The following is a 13,051-nucleotide window of genomic DNA, read 5'->3' as shown; positions in this document are numbered from 1 at the left end:
TCAAGACCCTCCACCTGGGTGACCCTGCACGCGGCCCAGGCACTGCATCCACTGGCTCTGGCATATGGCTGGGGGCGGGTTGGCGTGGGAGAACCGGTTGGGGGTTTTGGGTGGGGGGGGGGGTGGGCGTGGGGCCGCACGTCACATGCACCAGAGCTCAATTTCTATCGCAGCGCCCCTCGCACACAATGGCACACAGTCCCCGCCCGCATCGGACAGAGTACAGAAGCAAACTCACGTAGATGTGGCATGTGTTTAACAACAGACGTCCTGTACATGGCCTAGCCCATCTAACTATTCTGTGCCCTGCACCCGTGCCAACGTACTCATCAGTGTCTACTTTTCTGGCCTTATGGGTCCTATGACTACATCTCGGTGTTCCCCAGTCGGTACAGCAGAACTGGAGATGGACTCCTGTGATTCCTGCTCTGTGATTAGGGTATCCTTTGGCGGCTTGTTTCCTGGGGTGGCCTGGCCTGGATGGGCCAGGCTGGACTTCGAGCAATTGGGATGGCGTGGTGCCACCCTGTTCTGCCCATTACCCACTAGGTGCACAGGGACGGTAGGGGGGGGGGGGGGGAGTCTAAGGTGGCGTGGCGTTCTGACACCCCCCCCCCCCCCTTGCAGAGGAAACTGGAACGGACCCCAGCACCTCCTCCTCCCTTGGGTGACGGTGGCCCCCGGGGCTCTCCATGGGATGGGGGTGCGAGTGGATCCAGCACACGGGGCACCACTATCATCTGGCGTTGCCAGTCCTGGAGGCCCGTGCTGTATCGACCAGGGTCTGGGCGCTCGCAGCCATGGAGCTCAGGGAGTTCACCATCTGTACAATGCCGTCCATCACCTGGGCAAATGGCGCTGATGTTTTCAGCGTGGCCTGCTGGGACTGAGCCATGGACTGCTGAGACAGCGCCAGGTCGTTGAGCGCCTCTGCGATGTTCATCTGGCTCATGGCTGCCTGTGAGACGGCAGCCCCTGCCCTGGTTGCGGAAGACACGTGCACGATACCCCCAGACTCTACAAAACTCAGTCCCATGCCGACACCCGTCGCCACCATTGTCTCCACGCAGACGCCACCCCGTGCGGTGTTGGCCTGTGTGGCACTCATGACCGGCACCATTTCCTGCTCTGGACACGGATGCACTCCCTGCACTTGCGTCTGCAGGTGTGGGAAACCGGCCATCACACTCTCACGCCCCTGGGTCCCTGACTGCATCGGATCTGGGTGAGCGGGGGAAACTCCAGGAACCCGGGACCCGTCTGAATGGCAGATGTTTGCCGGGGCTGGGCTGCCCTCCAAACCGTCCGGCTCTCGGCTGCTCCTACCTCACCTGCTGTACCGGATGGGGCTGTATGGTGCGCACCAGTTAGTGTCCCAGAAGCCTCATCACTAAAATGGCCTACCGAGGGTGTGAGTATCTGCGATGGCGGAGGGTGCAGGGGACAGCTGTTACGCAACCTCAGTGTCTTCATCGGACCTGGGGGGGTACTCTAAGGTGCCATGTCCTGTGGTGGTGTCTTGTTGTGTTCTTTCATATCTGTCTGTCCCCTGTGTGCTAGTGTCCTGTGTCGTCATGTCGTGCCTGTCCGTCGCCTCTGTCCTATGTCGTCGTGTCGTGCCTGTCTGTCCCCTGTGTGCTTGTATCCTATGTTGTCCTATCGTGTCTGTCTGCCCCCTGTGTGCTGGTTTCCTGGGTCGTCGTGTCGTCACTGGACTGGGCCGGTGGGCTGTTGTTGGAGCTGCCCTCCCCATTGCTGCTAGAGTCCCTGCGGTGTAAGCGTGATGCGCCCGGTTGATCTGCGTCGGTTGGCCGTCCAGGCGCTGGATGCAGGCGGTGTCTGCCAGGTGCCAGGGCGGTCACCGCGTGGCCCTGCGACACACAATATACCATCATGGTTAGGCAGGTGGAGGGGGGTGTGGGTCGCGGTACGGGGTAAGGGGAGGGAGTGCTGAGGAGAGGGAGTGCTGAGGAGAGGGAGTGCTGGGGGCAGAGGGCTGGCGGGGAAGGGGCAAGGCATAGGGGGATCTCACTTGGTGGCGCGCCCCCGACCTTGGTATGGGCAATATCCCGGTCCTTGGGTGCACGGTTATGTCCAGTGCCCTCTGCTCGTGCACGGTGAGGGGCCGCAAGTCAGGTTCGCCCCCTCCGGTTCGGGCATACTCTCATTGGTTATGGGGGCTCTTCTCCTGGGGGGCGGGGGAAAATGACAGCATTATTAGATGGTCCAATGCTTGCAGTTGGATCTATGTTGGCATGGGTGCACAGGGCACACGGCCAACGTGGCTTGCATGAGTGTCTGCAGCCATGCGGGTCATGTCTGTGGTTGTACCGTCCCTCTGGGGTGGAGGTGGGTGGTACATATGTGGGGGGTAGGTGCCATGGGCACATTGCTGGGTACTCACCCTGGCTGCCCTCAGTAGGTCATTGAGCTTTTTGCGGCACTGCTCGCCAGTCCTGGGTGTCAACGCGATGGCACTGACGGCTGCACCCACCTCCCTCCACAGATGGGGGGCTACATTGGATGGATCCCTCTGGCCGGGTCCAGGGTACAGACGCCCTCTCTCCTTGAGGGCGTCCAGGAGCGTCTCCAGGTCGTGGTCGGTGAGCCGGGGCGCTGCTCGGCATGGCGCCATGTTGCTCCATCGGGAGCCTGTGCGCTCGCGTCGCCATGTCGATTGTGTGGTGCCGTGTCTCTGATGCTGCTCTGAGGCCGCGCCCCTGCTAGCCCCCTTGTAGGGTGCAGAATGGGGTCCCAGAACACTCCCGTTTTGGCACCGGCTCCGACATTCGGCCATCGGAGTGGGGAATCGAGCCTGTGGTTTATGTTCATGATCAGGATTAGACAGGGTTAGAGAGTACAGTATATATAATATCAAATTAAAATGTTTAAGAAAGTTTGAAACTGTTTTCATAGGTTCAAGTATCAGCTATCTGAAGCAGAAGACATAACCTACAGTGAGGATCTGACGGACAAAACAAGAATTCCTGTACCAAATTCAACTTGGCCAGAAAGGTCAGATAATGCATTTTAAAAAAAAACTATTTATTGCATTATTTATATGAAGCAAGTATACTAAATGAGTACTTTTGCATCTGTCTTTGTTACAGAATAATTTGCATTTGTCTTATCCAGGGAACAATATGTTGCTCAGGTTGTGGTGAAAAGTTGACACATTCGATTGTCAACCAATGGTGGAAGGATTGGCAGCACGATAGCATTGTGGATAGCACAATGGCTTCACAGCTCCAGGGTCCCAGGTTCGATTCCGGCTTTGGTTACCGTCTGTGCAGAGTCTGCACATCCTCCCCGTGTGTGCGTGGGTTTCCTCTGGGTGCTCCGGTTTCCTCCCACAGTCCAAAGATGTGCAGGTTAGGTGGATTAGCCATGATAAATTGCCCTTAGTGTCCAAAATTGCCCTTAATGTTGGGTGGGGTTACTGGGTTATTGGGATAGGGTGGAGGTGTTGACCTTGGGTAGGGTGCTCTTTCCAAGAGCCGGTGCATACTCGATGGGCCGAATGGCCTCCTTCTGCCTGTAAATTCTATGATTGGCTAAAATGTGATAAAGAAGAGGTATTGAACAGGCTGGCTGAACTTAAAAGTTGATATGTCACCAGAACTGGGTGATACACTGAGGGTACTGAGGGAGGGTGGAAATTGTAGAGGCATTGGCCTTAATCTTCCTATTCTGATAAACAGGGGTAGTGCCTGAGAACTGGAGAATGCAAAAGTTGCACAATTGTTTAAAAAATGGTGGAAGGATTGGTTTAGCAATAGTCAGTTTAACTTTGGCAGTGGGAAAAGTTTTAGAAATGATAATTTGGTTCAAAGTTAACAGTTATTTTGGCGAATGAGAGGTAATTAAGGAAAGCCAACATAAATTTATTCATGTTTAACTAACTTGCTGAGTTTTTGACGAGGCAATAGAGAGGGTAGATGAATGTGATGTGCTTTATGTTGTGTACATGAACTTAAAAGGAATTTGATAAGATTATATATTTAATAACATGCCTGTCAGCAACGTTGGAGCAAGGAGAGGCATTGCATGGAGTTGAAGGCTTCGCTCAAGGAATAGGTGGATGAAACTCTTGCTCCGATGAAGGAGGCTCTGGCAAAGATGCCATCGTCTGTGCGGGCTCAAGCAGAGGTGTTGAAGGAAGTGGAGGAGGCATTGTCGCAGCACAGCGACCAGTTCACCTCAATGGGTGAGGAGCTGTGGAGGGTGGGGTGAGAGTAATAAAGGGCTGAGAGCCCAAGTGGAGGACCAGGAAAACAGAGAACAAAGGCAAAGGATCGTGGGACTGCCTGAGGAGCTGGAGGGCCGGATGCTGATGGAGTACTTTGCAGAGATGTTCGCCAAGTTGAGGAGGAGATCCTTTTATGAACTAGCCAGGGCTCACAAGTCGCTCTGGCCAAAACCAAAGGTGAATGAACCACCAAGAGCTGTGATAGTATGCTTTCAAGGCAATCGGTTGAAGGAAAAGGTGCTGAGATGGGTGAAATTGAACCGAGAGGTGAGGTGGAAAGGTGGTGGTATTCGTAAATACCGGGATCTCAAAGTGGAGTTGGCGAGAAGGCAGGCAGCCTTTAGTCCGGCGAAGGCGGTGTTGTATAAAAACAACGTGAGACTTGTGGTCATCTACCCGGCGAAATTGAGGGCCACACATAATTCCAAAGATACCCCTTGTAGACTGTGGAGGAGGCGGATCTATAGAAGTGGGACTGAAATGAGTTTGGCCTTTGGCTGTGCTAATCTTTTTGCTTTTTTTCTCTTGGCAGGTTCTTTTGGGAAGGGATGGTTTGGGGATTTGTGGTGATGTGTTGGAATTTGTTTTGTTTGGGTTTGAAGGATTACTGTGATGGGAATTTGGAAGGTTTGGGTATGGGAGCCTTTGTGTTGGTTTTCTTTATGTAGGGGAGGGGGCTTTTGCAGGGGCCATCGCGTTAGCAAATGCAAGTTGGCTAGTGAATAGGAGTGAGGTGGGGAGAGGGACTGCAGTCATTGGAACCTATATGGATAGTTTTCAATGGGCCTGAGAAGTGTGATTGGTGGGGGAATGTGGACAATACTGGCAGAGTTGGTTTTGAGAGGAAGTGATTGGGCGGTTTCTGGGAAGTGGGGAGATGGCTGACGATGACTGTGGGTTGGTCCTGGTCCTGGCTGTCGGGCGGGGCTAGTAGTAGCAGCTATGACTGATAGGAGGGGCAGGGGGTTGAGGCTGGTAACGAGGAACGTGCGAGGGCTAGGGGGACCGGTGAAGCGAGCGAGAGTCTTCTCACATTTGAAGAGCTTGAAAACCGACATGGTGCTGTTGCAAGAGACCCACCTGAGGGTGAAGGACTAGGTGAGCCTTCGGAAGGGAGGGGTGAGGCAGCTGTTCCACTCGGGCATTAATAGTAAGGCCCGTATGGTAGATATTCTAGTGGGTAAGAGGTTGAGGTACCAGATGGAGAAGGTGGTGGCTGACCATGGGGGCAGGTACGTAACAGTAACGGGTGCTTTGGAGGGAAGGTTAGTGGTGCTGGTTAGCATATATGCCCTGAATTGGGACGATGTAGAATTTATGAAGAAGATGTTGGTTGCCATACTGAATTTGTATTATTATCAGTTAATACTGGGGGGTGGGGGGACTTGAATACAGTGCTGAATCCGAATGTGGTTAGGTCCAAACAGTGCTTGCTGACCCCCCTTGGGGTGGGGGGAAGGGAATAAAGAAGTTGGCTGTGTTTGAGGGAGATGAGAGTGGTGGACCCATGGAGGATTTTGCACCTGTGGGATAGGCAGTACTCGTTCCTTCCACCAGTACACAATGTGTGTTCCAGGATTGACTTACTTTGTCGCGGGGAAGGTGCTGTTGATCATGGTGAGGAAGGAAGAATATTCCGCAATTGTTGTGTCAGACCTGGAGAAGGGGCTGGCACAGAGGTGTTTTATTCAGGGTGCACTAGGACCAACAGATTCCACTCAACCAGTATGCTTGTCCAATAAGTTTTACCCAGGTGCTTCACTGGTAAATAACTACGAACATGAGTCAGTTCAATCAATGTAACTTTATTTCAGACAATTTTAAGATAGGTGAGCGCACTTTAATTCTCAGAATTCTTTCTCTAACAATCTACCTTAACTGCCCGTTTCACTAGAGTACGAAAACTTCCCAGATCTTGTTGATTCGCTGGTTCCAATTGCTTGAATCCTGCAGCCAATTACTATTGATCTTTCTCTGCCTCTGGTCTTTGGTGTCGGTCTCCCTCTCTTGGCGTAGAAAGCGAGCATATCTTGTCTTCACCTTGTCCAGCCATGCCTCGGGGTGGGGGGTGGGGGGTCTAACCTTGCCCTGCTCGAACTGCGGGTTTTATACCTTTCTGCCTAGCTCCGTGGTTTTCGGTCAATCAGGGCCCCTAACTTGATTAGTTTTGCCACTTCAAAAACATTGTTAACGAATTTCGATGTTCATTCTTTGTTAACTAGTATCCTGGTGCCTGTATGTCTTGTTTTTGGGTCAGAATGTGCATTTGCTCTTTTGTTCGTATTGATTTTGTCTGATGCAGTATCTAAAGGTTATTATTTAATCAATGAGGGTCTGATTATTTCCTAACTGTTTTTGGATGAGTTCTTGACTCTATTGCTTCATTAAGTTCTTTTCATGTCTGCGAATGTGTCTTATGCATTCCTGACTTCTCTTGTTTTATCAAGTCACTGCAGGGCTATTGGGGGTAGGACTAATTCTGTGTCTCATGTCACCGCTATTAGAGAGTTCCCAGCATGCTGTGGTATATTGACCTTCTTTCTGCTGGTCTGTTTCAAATAATTCTTAAAGGGCTGCTACAGAGGCCTGCGTGGAGGTTGGATGTGGGGTTGCTGGCGGACCCAAATGTTTGTACCAAATTGGGAGGTGATTGAGGACTATGTAGGGTTTAATAGTGAAACCGCACATTCCTGTCAGTGATATGGGAAGCGTTAAACGCAGCAGTGAGGAGCAAAGTCATCTCGTTTAGGTCTGGGGTGGACAGGGAGGCAAGAGAGGAATGATAGCTGTTGATAGAGGAAATTTTTGAGCTGAATGGAAGGTATGAAGTGGAAGGAATTACAGGAGGGATTTGACCTTCTGTCCACGGGAATGTGGTTCTGCAGTTGAAGCTGGCAAGGGGGGAGGGCCATGGATGAGTATGGGGAAAAGGCCAACTGCTTGTTGGCGGCCGGTTCTGCCGGCAGGTGGCTATGAGAGAGATCGTTCGGGCCGGGATGGGACGGGGGAGCTGATGGTGGCACCGGAGCAAGTGCACAAGACATTTGAAGAGTTCTATAACAATTTGTATGAGTCAGAGCCCATGTAGGATGAGTCAAATATAAGGGAGTTTTTGGGGCGATTGGAGTGTCCTGAAGTAGGAAAGGAGGGGCAGCATAGTGGCACAGTGGATTAGCCCTGCTGCCTCACGCGCAGAGGTCCCAGGTTCGATCCCGGCTGTGGGTCACTGTCTGTGTGGAGTTTGCACATTCTCCCAGTGTTTGCGTGGTTCTCCCCCACAACCCAAAGATGTGCAGGTTAGGTGGATTGGGCACACTAAATTGACCATTATTGGAAAAAATGAATTGGGTACTCTAAATGTATTTATTAACAAAAAAAAGTAGGAAAGGAGGAGGGTTGGAGGAGCCAGTGGGGGTGGAAGAAGTGCAGGTGGCGATAGGGGAGATGCAGTCAGGTAAAGCGTTGGGGCTGGATGGTTTCCCGGTGAGGTTTTATGAAAAGTTTCTGGATCAACTGGCGCTGCTGTTTGAGGACGCGGTGGCGAAGGGGGGCATTGCCAGAGTCAATGGGACAGGCATCCATTTCATTGCTGCTTATGACCCAGTGGAGTGTGGGTCATACAGGCCAATATCTCTGTTGAATGTGGATTCCAAGATTTTGGCAACCGTATTGGTGCTCAGGTTTGAAGAGCGCCTCCTAGGGAGGATCAGACGGGGCAAACAGTTGTCGTCAAATGTGCAGCGCCTGTTGAATGTGGTGCTTTCTCTGGCAGAAGGGAGGGAATTGGAGCTGGTTGTGGCGCTGGATGCAGAGAAGGTGTTTTATCATGTGGACTGGAGCTATTTGTTCACGGTGTTGGAGAGGTTTGACATTGGGCCTAAGTTTGTGGCATGGGTAAAATTGTTGTATAAGGATCCAGTGGTGTGTGTGCGCAGAAATGAGATGAGGGTACTTTCTGTTGCATAGAGATACGAGGCAGGGGTGCCCCATGTCCCCCCCCCTTCTGTTTGCTCTGGCAATAGAGTCCTTGGCCATAGCGCTGAGGTGCTCGGATAAATCGGGGATAGTGAGGCGGGGGGTAGAGCACATCAAATTAAATTTAGGGAAAAGTAGGTGTTTTGTGGTGTCTTCTCCAGGGCCGGGTGGCGGAGCAGGAGGATGCCACTTCGGGTAGCAACAACCCACTTTAGGTATTTCTTGATTTTGATTTTTTGATTTTATTGTCACATGTACTGAAGGACAGTGAAAAGGATTTTTCTGCGGCCGAGCGAACATACACAGTATGTCGTACATAGTAGAGAAAAAAAATAATCAAAAGAGAACATTGACAAATGGTACATCGACAAACTGTGATTGGTTACAGTGCGGAACAAGGGGCTAAACAAAACAAATAAAGCAAATACATGAGCAAGAGCAGCATAGGGCGTCGTGAATAGTGTTCTTACAGAGAACAGATCAGTCCGAGGGAGTCGTTGAGGAGTCTTCTAGCTGTGGGGAAGAAGCTGTTCCTATGTCTGGATGTGTGGGTCTTCAGACTTCTGTACCTTCTGCCTGATGGAAGGATCTGAAAGAAGGCAATGCCTGGGTGGGAGGGGTCTCTGATAATACTATCTGCCTTCCTGAGGCAGCGGGAGGTGTATACAGAATCAATGTGGGGATGGCAAGCTGGTGCGATACGTTAGGCTGAGTTCACCACACTCTGTAGTTTCTTGCGATCTTGGACCAAGCAGTTGCCATACCAGGCTGTGATGCAGCCGGATAGGATCTGGGAGTGCAGGTGGCCTGGCACTGGGCTCGGCTCCTTAAGTTGAACTTCATGAGCCTGGTGGGCAGTGTCAAGTGGATTTACTAAGATGGAATAGTCTTCCCTTATCGTTGGCAGTCCGGTTGCAGGCAGTTAAGATTAACATCTTGCTGCGGGTTTTATTTTTGTTTCAGTGCCTACCGGTCTTTTTGCCAAAATCATTTTTACAGGTTGGAGAGGTTGTTTACGTCAATTGTGTAGACAGGTAAGGTGGCAAGGATCAGGAGGACGGTGCCCTTCCGAGTTTGTTAAACTATTATTGGGCAGTGTACGCTGAGAAGGTGTGGGGTTGGAGCAGGGAGACGGAGGCTTTGTGGGTGAGGATGGAGGCAGGCTCTTCTAAGGGGTTGCAGTTGCAGGCGCTGGCAATGGCGTTGCATCGTTTGCCCCAGGGAAGTATTCTGGTAATCTGGTGGTGGTGGCCACGCTGAAAATATGGAGGCAATTGCGGCACGACTTTGGGAGGGGGGTGGTTGGGGGTGGGGTGAGGTGGGGGGGCGGGAGTGGGAGGCTGTCGAAGTTGATACCGATTTGAGGGAACCATAGGTTTGAGTCGGAAAGGATGGGTGCGAGGCTTCAGGGATGGGAGGAGCAAGAGGTAATGGAAATGAAAGACTTTTTTAGAAGAGCGGTTTGCAATTTTGGAAGAGTTGGGGGAGAAGTCTGGGATCCTGCAAGCGGAGGTTTTCAGCGACATACAGTCGCAGGATTTTGCGATAAAGGTTTTTCCAACTTTTCTGACAGCACCACCCTCCACGCTGCTGGAGGGGGTGTTGTCGGTGATGGGGTTGAAAGGGGGGGTCGTTCTGGTGATCCTGGGGAGGATCTTGAAGGAGGATATGGCGTCCCTGGAGCGGGTTAAGGCCAATTGGGAGGAGGAGCTGGGGATGCACTGGAGAAGGGGTTGTGGTATGAGCTGCTGCGGAGGGCCAATGCTCAACCTCGTGCGGGAGGCTGGGGGTTGATGCAGCTAAAGGTAATACACAGAGCACCTGACAAAGTCGACAGTGAGCCGGTTTTCAGGGGCGAAGCATCGCGAAAGCAGTGCTGTCCCTCATTCTGTCGTCATTGGGGATTCTCTGCCCCGTCGCCGAACACGATTTTGGTGTCGGGGATCGGTGAATCTAGCCCATGGGGTTGTTTGTACTACATATCAAGGTGCTGGGTACCGTCAACTATCTTCGAGGAGGGGTGGGGAGGGGCCAAGATGGGTGGTTGCTTAGTATGTTGGGGTGGGGCGGGTTTGGAGTTTTACTTTGTAATGTTGTGTGTCTTAAATGTTAAAAAGTTGAATGAAAATATTTTAAAAACATGTATAATTAAAGGCACTCTATCTGAATGCACGTAGCATTTGCAAAAATGCAAGTGAATTGATGGCACAAATAGAAATAAACAGGTGTGATCTAATTGCCTTTATGGAGGTATGGCTGTAAGGTGACCAAGGCTGAGGACTGATTGTTCAAGGTATTCAACATTTCGGAAAGATAGGCAAAAAGGAGGTGGGGGTAGCGCTGTTAATAAGGATGAGATCAGTTCATTGGTGAGAAAGGATCTTAGATCAAAGATCAATGTAGAATCAGTTTGGGTAGAGCAAATAAACAGCAAGGTCAGCAAATATTGGTAGGAGTAATTTACAGGTGACTAAATAGTAGTCGTAATGCAAGGCACGGGATTAGTCAGGAAACTAAAGGCGCTTGGAACAAGGATAATACAGTAATATCAATTTACAAAAAGACTGACTAAACTTAATTAACACTAATGTGGAGGACGAATTCTGGAATGTATATGAGATGGTTTTCTGGAACAGTATGTTGTGAAACCAGCTAGATAATAGCCTATTTTAGATCCAGAGAGTGGTTATAAAAGAACTTTTAGGCAAGGGTGATCAAAATGTTTGAATTTGGCATGAAATTTGAAAGTGATATACTTCAATCAGAAACTAGAGTTCCTATGATCTAAACAAAGGAGACTACGAAGATATGTGGGGTACTTTGGCTGTGGTAGATTGGGAAATTACATTAAAAGATCTAATGGTAGGCAGGGAATGACTAGCATTCAAAGATTTAATACATAGGTCACGACAAATTTACATTTCTTTAAGGTACAAAAACCCAGCAGGGAAAATGATCCAACCATGACTAACGAGAAATTAAGGATTGTACTAGATATAAAGTTGCAAAAAATGTAGTAAGCCTGAGTATTGGGAACAATTTATATTTCAGCAACAGAGAACAAGAAAGAGAAAATGGAATATGAACGTAATCTAGTGAGAAATCTAAAAACAGAATGTAAAGGATTCTGTAAGTACGTAAAAAGGAAAAGACTATCAAAAACAAATATGGGCCCACTGAGGTAGAGAATTTATAATGGTGGTCATTTTCCAAAATTCAGTAGGTTTGGGAATGGCTCCTGCCAATTGAAAGGTAGCAAATGTAACTCCCACTATTTAAGAAAGTAGGGAGAGAGAAAAATAAGGAAATACAGACCTGTTAGCTTGTCATCAGTAGTTGGGAAAATGCTAGAATTTGTTATAAAAGATGTGATAACTGGACACTTCGAAAATAAATACAGGATTGCGTAGTCCACATGGATTTACAAAACACAGTAGAGTAACGGGGTAACAGCAGAAGCACATGATGCTGATGTAATGATGATGAAACATCACATTGAGTAACAGAGATCCCGAGGGAGCAGATGTTCCAAGCTGGTGCAGAGGTCCCATTATGTATATAGTAGCTGTAAATAAAGAGTAATGATTTAATAAACTACCACTTTGAGCAGCTTTCTTTAGGACTGTCAGGTTGGTCAAAAGTGGAGATCCTGTGGCACTTTGGTGAATGACATTGAAGTCCCCCAATCAGAGTATATTCTTATCATGTAACAATTATCAATTATTAAGGATGAAATAACTGAGCATTTGGAAAGCGGGGACAGGATTGGTCCAAGTCAACATTGATTCATTAAAGGGAAATCATGCTTGACAAATCTTCTGGAATTTTTTGAGGATGAGACCAGAAGATTGGACAAGGGTGAACCAGTGGCTGTTGTGTATCGGGACTTTCAAAAGGCCTTTGACAAGGTCCCACACAAGAGATTGGTGAGCAAAATTAAAGCTCATGGTATTGGGGGTGATGTATTGACGTGGATAGAGAACTGGTTGGCATACAAGAAGCAGAGAGCGGGAATAAACGGGTCCTTTTCAGAGTGGCAGGCAGCGACTAGTGGGGTACCGCAGGGTTCAGTGCTGGGATCTCTACTGTTCACAATGTACATTAATGATTTGGACGCAGGAATTGCACGCAATATCTCCGAATTTGCAGACAACACGCAGTTGGGTGGAAGTGTGTGCTGTGAGGAGGATGCAAAGAGGCTGCAGGGTGACTTGGACAAGCTGGCTGAGTGGGCAAATTCTTGGCAAATGCAATATAATGTTGGTAAATGTGAGGTTATCCATTTTGGTGGCAAAAACTGAAAGGCAGATTATTATCTGAATGGTGGCAGTTTAGGAAAAAGGAGAGTGCAATGAGACTTGGGTGTCATGGGAGAACAGTTGCTGAAGGTTGGCATGCAGGTACAGCAGGCGGTGAGGAAAGCTAATGGCATGCTGGCCTTCATAGCAAGAGGATTTGAGTATAGGAGTAGGGATGTCTTGCTGCAGTTATACAGGGCCTTAGTGAGGCCACACCTTGAGTATTATGTGCAGTTTTGATCTCCTAGTTTGAACAATGAACATAGAACAGTACAGCACAGAACAGGACCTTCGGCCCTCGATGTTGTGCCGAGCAATGATCACCCTACTCAAACCCACGTATCCACCCTATACCCGTAACCCAACAACCCCCCCCTTAACCTTACTTTTTAGGACACTACGGGCAATTTAGCATGGCCAATCCACCTAACCCGCACATCTTTGGACTGTGGGAGGAAACCGGAGCACCCGGAGGAAACCCACGCACACACGGGGAGGACGTGCAGACTCCGAACAGACAGTGACCCAG

The 13,051-nt window shown here is 49.6% G+C and overlaps 1 protein-coding gene across 1 annotated transcript in view; it reads left to right on the top strand.

Moving 5' to 3' along the window:
- The window catches only part of kiaa1328 (KIAA1328 ortholog), a 248,031-nt gene that overhangs the window by 135,387 nt on the left and 99,593 nt on the right, over nucleotides 1–13,051 (top strand). The window contains 1 exon segment of the mRNA XM_038790679.1: nucleotides 2,917–3,015. Coding sequence (XP_038646607.1) covers nucleotides 2,917–3,015 — 99 coding nt within the window.

This window comes from Scyliorhinus canicula, chromosome 3, assembly GCF_902713615.1.
Source record: "Scyliorhinus canicula chromosome 3, sScyCan1.1, whole genome shotgun sequence".
Taxonomy (NCBI): domain Eukaryota; kingdom Metazoa; phylum Chordata; class Chondrichthyes; order Carcharhiniformes; family Scyliorhinidae; genus Scyliorhinus; species Scyliorhinus canicula.
Note: the sequence above shows the minus strand (reverse complement) of the source record. Positions and strands in the feature narration are given on the sequence as shown.